Source organism: Ovis aries, chromosome 12, assembly GCF_016772045.2.
Source record: "Ovis aries strain OAR_USU_Benz2616 breed Rambouillet chromosome 12, ARS-UI_Ramb_v3.0, whole genome shotgun sequence".
NCBI lineage: Eukaryota > Metazoa > Chordata > Mammalia > Artiodactyla > Bovidae > Ovis > Ovis aries.
This window is the reverse complement of record NC_056065.1, coordinates 66561035-66575744: the sequence shown is the minus strand read 5'-3', so window position 1 is coordinate 66575744 and position 14710 is coordinate 66561035. Positions and strand designations below refer to the sequence as shown.

The window sequence follows — 14710 nt, the reverse complement described above, 5'->3', positions numbered from 1 at the left end:
ACCGTATCATTCCTATCACACTCAAAAGTCATCACTTGTTCTATATCTGTGTTTTCCGCTGATGCAGGAAGTTGAGGGCTGAGACCACATCCTGTTTATTCAATGATGCATTCAAGTATTATTTCATACCATATGGCACATAGTAGGTGTTCAATGATAATGTGCTACATGATACTAGAAACATGCTGGGCACATAATAAACAGTCAATAATTAATACTATGTGAATAATTAATGTACAAGATCATATTTATGTCATTTCCTGGTATCCCTCATATTCTGTGAATTGCTATATAGGAATATGTTATTCCACCCTTCTTCACTAACACACACTTTCTTCTGCCTTCTGTCTCTAAATATTGTGGAGTACTGCCTCTTATCACCTTTCATTCTGTGGAACACTCATCTACACCACCATATTTCTGTTTGTTTATTTGATATTGTTCTGTTTCCTGCTACAGTTAAAACTCACTTTAGTCAAGCTGATAAATACCTAATCTATTCAGTTCAACCCAACAGATAAATATTATGTGTCAAATGCCATGCTAAGCCCAGGGAATACAGCAGTATGTAAAAAGGGTACTGCTCATCACAGAGTTTAACTAAGGATGAGACAGACTTTTAAGGTTACATAAATAATAATAGGTACTATGAGAAAGTTTATAGCACATCCTGAAAACATTTGGCCACCAATATTCTTAATTTTCCCTTGTGGGGCACATTTTGTTGAAAAAAAAAATTAATGAGCCTGAGATTTTATTTTAAACATTATGAAAAAACAAACAAAATTCCAAAAAATTATTGATCGTTGAAATAGTTCATTTCTTTCGTGTTCATTTCTTCTCCCAATAAAAATGTTTTATTTCTCAGAAAACATATATTTTCTCTTTGTACTATTTGTTTGCATGTCGAACATTGGAATACACATTTAAAATATTTTGTGTGTGTGAAATAATGCCATCTGCAGCAGCATGGGTGATCCTAGAGATTATCACACTAAGTGAAGTAAGTCGGACAGAGAAAGACAAATATCATATACAACTTACATGTGAAATCCAAAAGAGTGGGGCAAATAAACTTACAAAACAGAAATAGAGTCACATATGCAGAAAACAAACTTGTGGTTACCAGGGAGGAAAGGTGGAGGAGGATTGGAATTGATATAGACACACTGCTACATATAAATAGGTAACAAGGAACTACTGCATGGCACAGGGAACTCTACTCAGTGCTCTGTAATGACTTACATGGAAAAAGATCCCCCAAAAGAGTGGATACATGTATAACTGATTCACTTGGCTATAGAGCAAAAACTAACACAACATTGTTAATCAACTAGCCCTCAATAAAAAAAAATTTTTTTAAGTGGAAAAAAAAAATCCCTAATCAAATCTAAGCAAGAATTATTCAACTTGCCAGGTTGGCTTTTTGAAACCATCTACAAGTGTATATATCTCCACAGAACATTTTTCTTCCACATATATATATATACATATATATATATATATATGTATATAAATGTACAAAAGAAGAAATAGAACTAGATCATTTGAAATGACCATTAAACTATAATCTACAGACTGGATCATTTAAAGACTGTGGAATAACACAACAGCATAAACATTATGCTTTTCCATTAAATTACTATCATCAGAAGAAACTTTAGTTCTGTTGTTGTTCAGTCACTAAGTAGTGTCCAACTTTTTGTGAACCTATGGACTGCAGTGTGCCAGGCTCCTACGTCCTCCACTATCTCTTGGCACTTGCTCACATTCATGTCCTTTGAATTGATGATGCAATCTAAATATCTCATCCTCTGCCTCCCCCTTCTGCTTTCGCATTTAATCCTTCCCAGCATCAGAGTCTTTTCCAATGAGCTGGCTCTTTGTATCAGGCAGCCAAAGTACTGGAGCTTCAGCACCAGTTCTTCCAATAAATATTCAGAGTTGATTTCCTTTAGGATTGACTGGTTCGATTTCCTTGCAGCCCAAGGGACTCTCAAGAGTCTTCTCCAGCACCCTGAGTTGAAAGCACCAGTTCTCTGGTGCTCAGTCTTCTTTATGGTTCAGCTCTAACATCCGTACATGAATACTGGAAAAACCATAAATTTGACTATACAGAACTCTGTTGGCAATGTGATGTCTCTGCATTTTAATATTCTGTCTAAGGCTTCCCAGGTGGCACCATTGGTAAAGAACCACCTGCCTTATAGGAGACGTAAGAGATGTGGGTTCAACCCTTGGGTTGGGAAAATCCCCTGGAGGATGACATGGCAATCAACTCCTGTATTCTTGCCTAGAGAATCCCAGGGAGAGAGGAGCCAGGTGGACTACTGTCCATTGCGTTGCAAAGAGTTGTACACGACTGAGTGACTCAACATGCTAGACTGGTCATAGCTTCCCTTCCAAGGAGCAAGTTTCTTTTAATTTCATGGCTGCAGTCACCATCCACAGTGATTCTGGAGCCCGAGGGGAAAAACAATCTGTCACTGCTTCCACTTTTTCCTCTTCTGTTTGCCACGAAGTGATGGGACACGATGCCTTGATCTTAGTTTTTTTTAATGCTGAGTTTCAAGCCAGGTTTTTCACTCTCCTGTTTCACCCTTATCAAGAGGCTCTTTAGTTCCTCTTCATTTTCAGCCATTAGAGTGGTATCATCTGCATATCTGAGGTTGTTGATATTCCTCCCAGCAATGTTGATTCCAGCTTGTGATTCACCAGCCTGGCATTTGGCATGATGTACTCTGCATAGAAGTTAAATTAACAGGGTGACAATGAACAGCCTTGTCATACTCCTTTACCAATTTTGACCAGTCAGTTGTTCCATGTGAGGTTCTAACTAGTGCTTCTTGGCCTGCATTTGGGTTTCTTAGGAGACAGGTATGGTGGTCTGGTATTCCCATCTCTTGAAGAATTTTCCACAGTTTTTTGTGATCTACACAGTCAAAGGCTTTCATGTGGTCAATGAAGCAGAAGCAAATCTTTTTCCGGAACTCCCTTGCTTTCTCCATGATCCAACAAATATTAACAATTTATCTCTGGTTTTTCTATCTTTTCTAAATCCTGCTTAAACATCTGGAAGCTCTTGGTTCATGTACTGCTAAAGCCTAGCTTGAAGGATTTTGAGCATAAACTCTGCTATCTTGTGAAATGAGTGCAATTGTATGGTATTTTTAACATTCTTTGGCAATGCCCTTTTTTGGGATTGGAATGAAAACAAACCTTTTCCAGTCCTGTAGCCATTGCTGAGTTTTCCAAATCTGCTTACATATTGAGTGTAGCACTTTAATAGCATCATCTTTAAAATGATCTTTAGGATTTTAGGATTTTGAGTAGCTCACCTGGAATTTCGTCACCTCCAGTAGCTTTGTTTGTAGTAATGCTTCCTAAGGGTCACTTGACTTCATACTCCAGGATGTCTGGCTCTAGGTAACTGACCACACCATCATGGTTATCAGGGTTATTAAGACCTTTGTTGTATGGGTCTTCTGTATATTCCTACCACTTCTTAATCTCATCTGCTTCTGTTAGGTCCTTACCATTTCTGTCCTTTATTGAGCCCATCCTTGCATGAAATGTTCCCTTGATATCTCCAATTTTCTTGAAGAGTTCTTTGCACTGTTATTTAAGAAGGCCTTATCTTTCCTTGCTATTCTCTGGAACTCTGCACTCAGTTGGGTATACATCTTTTCTTTTCTCCCTTGCCTTTCACCTTTCTTCTTTTCCTCAACTATTAGTAAAGCCTCCTCAGACAGCCACTCTGCATTCTTGTATTTTTTTTCCTTTGGGCTGGTTTTGGTCACTGCTTCCTGTACAATGTTATGAACTTCTGCCCATAGTTCTTCAGGCACTCTATCTACCAGATCAATCCTTTGAATCTATGTGTCATCTCCACTGTATAATACTAAGGGATTTGATTTAGATCATACCTGAGTGGCCTAGTGGTTTTTCTCTACTTTCTTCAATTTAAGCCCAAATTTGGCAATAAGGAATTCATGATCTGAGCCACAGTTCAAGTACTGCATTTTGGACTCTTGTTGATTATGAGAGCTATTCCATTTCTTCAAAGGGATTTTTGCCCACAGTAGTAGATATATCGGTCATCTGAATTAAATTCACCCATTCCAGTCCATCTTAGTTCACTGATTCCTAAGATGTTGATGTTTAATCTTGCCATCTCCTGCTTGACCACATCCAATTTACATTGATTCATGGACCTAACATTCCAGGTTCCTATGCAGTATTGTTCTTTACAGCATCAGACTTTACTTTTACCACCAGACACGTACACATCTGAGCACTGTTTCTGCTTTGGCCCAGCCACTTCATTCTTTCTGGAGCTATTAGTAACTGCCCTCAGCTCTTTGCCTAGCATACTGGGCACCTTCTACTTGGGGGCGGCTCATCTTTCGGTGTCATATCTTTTTGCTTTTCATACTATTTGTTGTGTTCTAATGGCAAGAATAATGGAGTGGGTTGTCATTTCTACCTCCAGTGGACCATGTTTTGTCAAAACTCTTCGCTCTGACCCATCCACCTTGGGTGGCCCTGCAAGGCATGGCTCATAGCTTCATGGAGTTATGCAAGCCCCTTCACCATGACAAGGCTGCTACCCAGGAAGGGGGATTTTAATTCTTGGAAAAAGTTAAAAAACTTCTTATCTACTAGTTGTATGACTCGGTCAGTGAATCATGTTTTATAAGTAGTAGGGCTCATCCTTTTATACAGAGAAGAAAGAGTAATTTAACATGCTTCAGATAAAAGTAAACATAGGTGAATTATAGAACAGAAATATGGAGTACAATGAAATTTTTAAAAATTTTGTCCCATAGCCAGTGATTCTAAAGATTACACTTATTTATTGTCTTTATTATGACATATTTCCCAATTATTTTACTCACGCAAGACCTTCAGGATAAAGTGTTTGCTGACTTCTCCTGCTTCGTTTGAGGCAATGCAGGTGTACCGTCCCGAATCTTCAGTTTCTGCTTTGATGAGCTGAAGGACCATTCCTTGAGAGCTGATTGACAGATGGGCATCTAGCCCCAGAGGGTGACCATCTCTAAGCCAGGACATCCTGGGAGCTGGGGTTCCATCAGTAAAACATGTCATGGAGGTGGAACTACCCTTGACAATTGTGATTTCCTCTGTCCCCATCCCACTGTGCAGACTTGGTGGTACTATATAGAAAACAAAATTATATATCTATTATTATTTGATATCAATTTAGATTAAAAATTTTAATGGTTTACTTAGTTCTATAGTGTTTCTGTGATCTATAAAATTATAGAATTTAAAATAATTAATTAATGACTTTACTATAAAAACGTGTTATAGGCTAATTACTAACTTTGCAAAACATTAATAATAAGCTCTCAGGACTGTTTTCCTTGTTGAACATACAAAACTAAATGTGGTTTAAATCTGATCATTTTTTAACATTTTATACTTTCACCTTTAATTTATTATAATATACTCCAGATATTAAATCCTCTTCCAGAAACACAAGAGAAGACTCTACACATGGACATCACCAGATGGTCAATATTGAATGCAGACTGACTATATTCTTTGCAGCCAAAGATAGAGAAGCTCTATACAGTCAGCAAACACAAGACCGGGAACTGACTGTGGCTCAGATCATGAACTCCTTATTGCCAAATTCAGACTTAAATTGAAGAAAGTAGGGAAAACCACTAGACCGTTCAGGTATGACCTAAATCAAATCCCTTACAATTATACAGTAGAAGGGACAATCAGATTCAAGGGATTAGGTCTGATAGACTGAGTGCCTGAAGAACTATGGATGGAGGTTGGTGACATTGTACAGGAGACAGGGATTGAGTCCATCCCCAAGATAAAGAAATGCAAAAAGACAAAATAGTTGTCTGAGGAGGCCTTACATATAGCTGAGAAAAGAAGAGAAGTGAAATGCAAAGGAGAAAAGGAAAGATATATCCATCCGAAAGCAGAGTTCCAAAGAAGAGCAAGGAGAAATAAGAAAGCCTTCCAAAGTGATCAATGCAAAGAAATAGAGGAAAACAATAAAATAGGAAACACTAGAGATCTCTTCAAGAAAATTAGAGATACCAAGGGAACATTTCATGCAAAGATGGGCTTGATAAAGGACAGAAATGGTATGGACCTAACAGAAACAGAAGATGTTAAGAAGAGGTGGCAAGAATACACAGAAAAACTGTACAAAAAAGATCTTCATGACCCAGATAACCATGAAGGTGTGATCACTTACCTAGAGCTAGACATCCTGGAATGTGAAGTCAAGTGGGCCTTAGAAAGCATCACTATGAACAAAGCTAGTGGAGGTGATGGAATTCCAGTGGAGCTATTTCAAATCCTGAAAGATGATGTTGTGAGAATGCTGCACTCAATATGCCAGCAAATTTGGAAAACTCAGCAGTGGCCATAGCACTGGAAAAGGCCAATTTTCATTCCAATCCCAAAGAAAGGCAATGCCAAAGAATGCTCAAACTATCAAACAACTGGACTCATGTCACACTTTAGTAAAGTAATGCTCAAAATACTCCAAGGCAGGCTTCTACTGTACATGAACCATGAACTTCAAGATGTTTAAGCTGGTTTTAGAAAAGACAGAGGAACCAGAGATCAAATTGTCAACATCTACTAGATCATTGAAAAAGCAAGAAAGTTCCAGAAAAACATCTACTTCTGCTTTATTGACTATGCTAAAAGCCTTTGACTGTGTGCGTCACCACAAACTGCAAAATTCTGAAAGAGATGGGAATACCAGACCATCTGACCTGCCTCTTGAGAAATCTGTATGCAGGTCAGGAACCAACAGTTAGAACTGGACATGGAATGGCAGACTGGTTCCAAACAGGGAAAGGAGTACATCAAGGCTGTATATTGTCACCCTGTTTATTTAACTTATATGCAGAGTACATCATGAGAAATGCTGGGCTGGATGAAGCACAATCTAGAATCAAGATTGCCAGGAGAAATATCAATAACCGCAGATACGCAGGTGACACCACCCTTATGGCAGAAACTGAAGAAGAACTAAAGAGCCTCTTGATGAAAGTGAAAGAGGAGAGTGAAAAATTTGGCTTAAAGCTCAACATTCAGAAAATTAAGATTATGGCATTTGATCCCATCACTTCTTGGCGAATACATGGGGAAACAGTGGAAACAGTAACAGACTTTATTTTGGGGGGCTCCAATATATCTGCAGATGGTGACTGTGGCCATGAAATCAAAAGACCCTTGCTCCTTGGATGAAAAGTTATGACCAACCTAGACAGCATATGCAAAAGCAGAGACATTACTTTGCCAACAAAGGTCCATCTAGTCAAAGCTATGGTTTTTCCAGTAGTCATGTATGGATATGAGAGTTGGACTATGAAGAAAGCTGAGCGCTGAAGAATTGATGCTTTTGAACTGCGGTGTTGGAGACGACTCTTGAGAGTCCCTTGGACTGCAAAGAGATCAAACCAGTGCATCCTAAAGGAAATTAGTCCTGAATATTCATTGGAAGTTCTGGTGCTGAAGCTGAAACTCCAATACTTTGGCCACCTGATGTGAGGAACTGACTCATTAGAAAAGACCCTGATGCTGGGAAATATTGAAAGTGGGAGAAGAAGGGGACGATAGAGGATGAGATGGTTGGATGACATCACCAACTCAATGGGCCTGAGTTTGAGTAAACACCGGGAGTTGGTGATGGACAGGGAGGCTGGGCATTCTGCAGTCCATGGAGTTGCAAAGATTCAGACATGACTGAGTGACTGGACTGAACTGATATTATTCTGGAAGTATACTTCCAACTACCTTGTGTGGAATAAACAAAATAATAAGTTCCAGAGTCAATTTTATATAATCCAACATAAATCATTTTTAGCCTATGGTAAATAGTTACTTAACTCTTCTGAGATGTTCTTGGAGATTGTGAACTCCCTGCTCTAGCAAATCTTGAGAAGTGGAATGTTTTAAGTTCTATCTCTGTCTAACATAACAGACAGATATTTAGTATACACACAAATATCCATTCATATTTTAAAGACTCTCAGACGACAACACATTAGAAAACAGTCTTAACTGTCTTTTTGTATGAAAAGACTGGTCTTGTGTCTGGATTGAAATGCTATTTTAAAAAATTGACATTTCATTTAATGCTAAACTCCAGGCTACAAAAGTTTTTTTTTTTTTTTTTAAGGGATTGGTTCCTTTGTTTTTTAACTTTTTATTTTTACTTTATTTTACTTTATAATGCTGTATTGGTTTTGCCATACATTGACATGAATCCACCACGGGTGTACATGTGATCCTAAACATGAACCCCTCTCTTACCTCCCTCCCCACAACATCCCTCTGGGTCATCCCCGTGCACCAGCCCCAAGCATGCTGTATCCTGCATCGGACATAGACTAGTGATTCGATTCTTACATGATAGTATACATGTTTCAATGCCATTCTCCCAAATCATCCCACCCTCTCCCTTATGCTTCAATATATAAGAATCCCCTGGGAAGAAAGGCATTCTGCCCTAGTTAGTAAGATCCTATTTTACCAATCTTTCCTGATATGTTAATATTTAAATTAAGCCTTTTCCTTAATATTGGACACATGTAAAGTAATAGGGACGTTTCTGGTAACATACCCAAAACTTGAAGACTGTAATGTTTATTATCCACCCCAGCTCTGTTGGATGCCACACAAGTATACACAGCAACATCGGATGCCTGAGCTCTCACAATCCTGGAAAACAATTTGACCCAACACTTCATAATTTCATCCCACTTCATAATCTGACATTTGATCAACATATACAAATAAAAATACTTGTGATAATACAAAGATTATAGAAGGTGATTTATTTGGGGAAATTTTAGTTATAAAGATTATAACCATCTATCGCAAAACATAGATGCCTCCAGTGAAATTTATTTGACAAAGCTGATTAGGCACTAAGAGTAAGCCACTGAAAATGTAACACAATGTGAGGTGAATATTTTTCAAATACATATTAAGAGAATGACGAAAATCATATGATTATAGTAAGCATCTTCCCATCATTTTGCCATACAAAGTTTTAGCTAAAATAGCAGCTCTTGAAAAATATATATATGATAGATATGAGTCTATGAATGACCTATGGTATACAAATTTACTAAAACATGAACATTTAAATAATAATAAAGCATTTCAAATTTATATCTGCCATTCTCCCTCTTCGAAAAAACAAAAAACTGAAAGGGAAACTAAAGCAAAAAATGTAGAAATGTAGGAAAAGACATTTTTAAAACATTATTTAGATGAAGCTGTTGTTGCTTACTAGCTAAGTTGTGTTCAACTTTCTTGCGACCCCATGGACTGTAGCCCACCAGACTCCTCAGTCCATGGGATTTCCAAGGCAAGAATACTGGAGTGGGTTGCCATTTCTTCCTCCAGGGGAATCTTCCCAGCCCAGGGATTGAACCCACGTCTCTTGCATCTCTTGCAGGCGGATTCTTTATCAGGGAGCCAACTTTACCGACTTAACAAGTTTACCAAAGTTAAGGTTTACAATTACAGTAACTCCGTGTAGCAAATCACACACAATAAAAGCTGACCTGATAACTTGTCCTCCAGAGAGCAACCGGATATGGGAGGAGAGAGGCAGAGGAAGTCCATTCTTAAGCCAGTTTATCTGTGGTGGAGGCATTCCTGTGGCTCTGCATTCAATATTTATTGAGGTGTCCACCAAAGCCATTAATTTCTCTGCTTCTTCTTTATTACCCCTAATTGCAGGTGGAACTATGTCATGCAGAAAATGAGAGAGGAGGGAATGGGTTTATTACTAGTTCAAATCATTCAACTACATTTACTCATATTTCTGCTTTATATCCTAAAAGGAAATAACAAGGACATCAGATTTTAGAACTAAATGCTTCAGACACCTATGGCTTTATTTCGTCTGATAGATTCTAAGGCAGCATAACCAAAAGAGGATGAAATTTCATATTTACCATAGACATTTAAATTAAAAATCCGGTCTTCTTCTCCAGCAGGATTAGTAGCAACACATGTGTACTTCCCCTTGTCGGATGGGAGAGCTCCGTAAATGTTTAATGTGCTGCCGTCTGCAGTCACCCTGTAGGAGAGAGAATAACAGATGCACTGAGATGATTTTTATGGAGCTAGCTATTCCTGGAAAACTCACTTGGATTATTATATTCTTAAAAAGAAAAAAAGAGTCACGCTAAAATGCATCTTCATCTTGGATATAATGGTTCAAATCTTTTTCATTAAGTACATGGAAGTCAGAGCTAGTGAAACTGAAGGTGGTTTCAGGTAACCAGCTAAACTTCTGCAGTACCAGGTGCCATACACCCGCTGCCTCCTTCTGAGGAAAAGGAAATGAACATCAGGAACTTTTCTATCCAAATCATGGGCAAAGGCATGTTTTTCTCAGAAATAGAATGTTTTGTCATTACTTATCAATATAAGGTTTGAATTAAATGAAAATTATAAAATTTTGGTATAAAAACTGAAGAATGTTTATAATATTTTAATAAGAAATTAAAGTGAAAAATCTAGCTATAAACAACTTAGTATTAGTCTTAATGAGAAAGAGCTGACTCATTTGAAAAGAACCCGCTGCTGGGAAAGATTGAGGGCAAGGGAGAAGGGGATGACAGAGGATGAGATGGTTGGATGGCATCACTGACTCGAGTGGACATGAGTCCAAGTGAACCCTGGGAGTTGGTGATGGACAGGGAGGCCTGGCGTGCTACAGTTCATGGGATCGCAGAGTCGGACATGACTGAGCGACTGAACTGAACTGAAGGAGCAAGATGGAATAACTTATTTAAACAGTGACAACAGCTTAGTATTTATGTATGGGTGTTATTTGCAAATTTTTCCCCACAAATTGCTATAGCTTTCTCTTTGAATAACATAATAGTGAATACTAACAATATGATTACATTATCAATAATATCTAAATTAAGATTATTACATTACTGATTCTATTCACACACCATTTATTATCAAATAAAACTTCCTATGTTTTATAAAGAGGTTAAATTACTATCTACGGTTATTCTTATAATAGCCATTTTATTACATTCTCCCAGGGTCAAGAGTAAATATTCCATTTCTACTATATCATATTATTAAATATAATTATTGAGAAGTATAATTTTATTATCTGGGTCTATTTTATTTTTTATTTTTGAAAACATAAATTTTTAAATTCCATGAGTTTAACCATGTGAATAAACAAAAAGCAAGCTGCCACAACTAAAGGAAAACACTAAGTTAACTTTGGAAAAATTATTTCATTTGGTGGATAAATTGGCCCCCTCACAAACCTACATATATTGTGGAGCTGGGAACAAATAATCAAAAAATTGAAAATAAGAATAAATATATTTGAGATCTTACTGTAAGAGGAGAAGTAATAGATCCTAAATTCCTAGGTATAAATATTACCTTTTAGAATAACTTAAAGTCCCACCAACTATCTAGTACTCGGTTTGGAACTAGGTTGATATCACAGCTGATTTAATAAAAATAATGACATATTGGTTAACTTTTGAGGGATGTCCAACCAGAGAAGTGAAATGCAAAATGTACCTCTAAGCTAAAACATTATTTGGCAATTCACCTAATTTTGTAAAGGGGACTAATATTTAAATTTTAACATAAAACTTCAAGGAAAAAAATTTATTTTTCCATAAATTGTATACATTTAATTCATTGAGTAGAAAATATACTGCAAACCCCTAAATTTAAAATATTGGTTCAAAGTAATAACATTTGTAATACATTTAATTAATGCCTGCTGAGGTATATATAAGGGATTCCCAGGTGGTTCAGTGGCAAAGAATCCACCTGCCAATGTAGGAGACATGGGTTTGATACTTGAGTCAGGAAAATCCCCTAGAGAAAGAAATGGCAACCCACTCCAGGATTCTTGCCTGAAAAATCCAACAGACAGAAGAGCCTGGCAGGCCTCAGTCCGTGGGGTCGCAAAGAGTCGGACATGACTGAGTGAGTAAGGTGCATGCAAGGTATATATAATTCTTCAAGTAATTACAATTACTCTGGTGTATATATATTATGAGACTTTGTGAAGAAATAATCCAGCAGAGTATAGAATAATGGATTGTCCTTCAAAATACATTTGTTGAAAGTATCAGGAAGCCTGTAACATTTATCATTCCATCTCTATGAGGTTTGTGGCATGAAGAGTCAACTAAAAACGGCATCTGGACACATTACAAGGGATGAACCAGGTTATGATGATAGTATCTTTCTTTCAAAATGAGCCAAGCACTATGGCATGTCTGGCGGTCTGGTGATTTTAGGACACAAAATTACATCTAAGAGATGACTGATGAATCGTTTGTAGGATGAAATTGATTTGATGTTAGCAAGAAAGAAAAACTAATTATTTTTATGATGTAGACTTTGGAATAAATGTTCTGGAATTAGAGGAATAAAATCTACAACAGCTAACTAACACTTGCAGAAATGAACATGTAGGGAGATTTTATAACAGAGTTGAAAGATAAAGATAAAGACAAAGAACACATGCATATGCAGATACTTTTGAATGATTCTCCCAAGAGAATATCTGTGTCCAGCTCTCTAAAACTGTATCCTTTTCTTTCTGAATATAATGATAGCCAAGTTCCAAAGAGACTGAATTCACTATTATTCACGTGAAATTTGAAGCATAAAGCATTGTAGAAGACACAATTAATGGCACAAAGATTCTTTTTACACATACCGAATTCTTTCTGTTTCACTGTTAACTATGGGCTTTCCATCTTTAAGCCACTGAATAAGTGGGGTGGGAATGCCATTTGCATTGCAGACCAGCTCAACATTTTCCCCAAGAAGGACACTGACTTCACTTGGAATCTCAGCATCAGCAACATTTGGAGGAACTTTGGAGAAATAATTAAGACTTTCATTATCAAGGCATAAGAGTGCAAATGCTATGAATACAACAGAATCATAGAACAATATGCTATTTTTATGTCATATTCTTCCTAGATTGTGGTTCAAGATCAAACTCTTGCCATTGTCAGAAATTACTTGAAAAGTAAGTATAGGAATCACTTCAATATTCTTGTTATACTGTAAGTTGATATAATTATTTAGTCATGGGATTGTTGACACATCTACTTCATGAGCACCCTTCTTGGCCAGAGAGAATCACTCCTGATTAAAGCCTCAATAGATAGCTCAGAATTAATACAGTTCAGGAGAATCTGTTTTATAAAAGTTTAGCATAAGTCTGAGGAAGGTATCTGAATTGAGTATTTCTTTCTCTATGATACAGTTTAAATGCTCTTTATTCTGAACAACAAATAGCTTATTATTCAAGATTCAATCACCTCTATTTCTTTTACTAGCATCTTTCTTCCTCACTTTAATGATTCAATTAAGAAATAGTGGATAATGAAAATGTTGACAATTCTATTAGAAACACATTTGAATTACTCTTCTTAATAATTACAGTGGTGTGGTTCATATAGTGGAGGCAGTTTACACCAAGTTGCAAGAGCCAGATTTGCATATCTTTACAACTCCATGTTCAGTGCCATCATTTCAAGCGGTAGCTTGAAATGGGCCACCATGGAAATACTCACACCACAGAAATTGACAGATGACTGGTTCCAAGTCAAGACCATTTTATTTGCAGAGTCAACTGTTAGATATTTACCAAGACACCACTGCATAATCTCTCCAAATCTCATTTCAGTTGTCCAGAAGATAAGAATAATTATACTAAATTTATATTTACCAAAGAAGTTGAATCAATAAGAATGCTAATGAGACATCCCATAATAAGTGTCAAATACAGGAAAGCAGGCTTTTGGGTAGCTCAGTGGTAAAGAACCCACTTGCCAATGCAGGAGATGTGGGTTCAATCCCTGTGTTGGGAAGATTTCCTGAAGAAGGAAAATAATAACCCACTCCAGTATTCTTGCCTGGGAAATCCCATGGACGGAGGAGCCTGGCGGGCTACAGTCCATGGGGTCGCAAAAGAGTCAGACACAACTTAGCAGCTAAAGCAACAACAAAGGCATAGCATGGACTAGGCCTCGTGCATATATAGCATCTATATAGTCTTAAGACACATACAAAATGTCTGGTAAAAATCTTTGATCATACCACATACTCCATGAGTGGCATCTATTATTATTAATGCATTAAACATAAATTAGGCATGTAATTTCTGACACTGAATCTCCGAACAGCTGTATTTCCTTTTGTGCTTCTAAAATCTTCAGCATCACTAATAGGAAAAACCACTGATATTCATAAACTAATTTTGATTTTTCTTTAATTTCAATTTTTCGGGGATGGATTTTAATCTTACTGTGGTGATCACTTTGCACCATATACATATATAAAATCATTATGTTGTACACGTTAAACTTGTATAATGTTGGTGCATGCTCAGTCATTACATGGTGTCCAACTCTGTACGACCCCATGGACTGTAGCCCAGAAGGCCCCTTTATCCATGGGATTTCCCAGGCAAGCATACTGGAGTGGGTTGCCATTTCCTCTTCCTTGTGATAATACAAAGATTATAGAAGGTGATTTATTTTGGGAAATTTTAGCTATAAAGATTATAAGCATCCATCCCAGGACTGAACCCGTGTCTCCTGCATTGGCAGGTGGATTCTTTACCTCTGAGTAAAGAATGGGAAGCCCTATACAATGTTACATG

At 37.2% G+C, this 14710-nt stretch overlaps 1 protein-coding gene across 1 annotated transcript in view; it reads right to left on the bottom strand.

Annotated features, from left to right (window-relative positions):
• HMCN1 (hemicentin 1) overlaps positions 1-14710 on the bottom strand; it is a 552382-nt gene that overhangs the window by 118439 nt on the left and 419233 nt on the right. Inside the window, exons 64-68 of the mRNA XM_004013873.6 lie at positions 12752-12911; positions 9981-10105; positions 9585-9768; positions 8633-8730; positions 4899-5177 (exon numbers count right to left, since the gene is read on the bottom strand). Coding sequence (XP_004013922.3) covers positions 4899-5177; positions 8633-8730; positions 9585-9768; positions 9981-10105; positions 12752-12911 — 846 coding nt within the window. The remainder of the gene's footprint in view (positions 1-4898; positions 5178-8632; positions 8731-9584; positions 9769-9980; positions 10106-12751; positions 12912-14710) is intronic.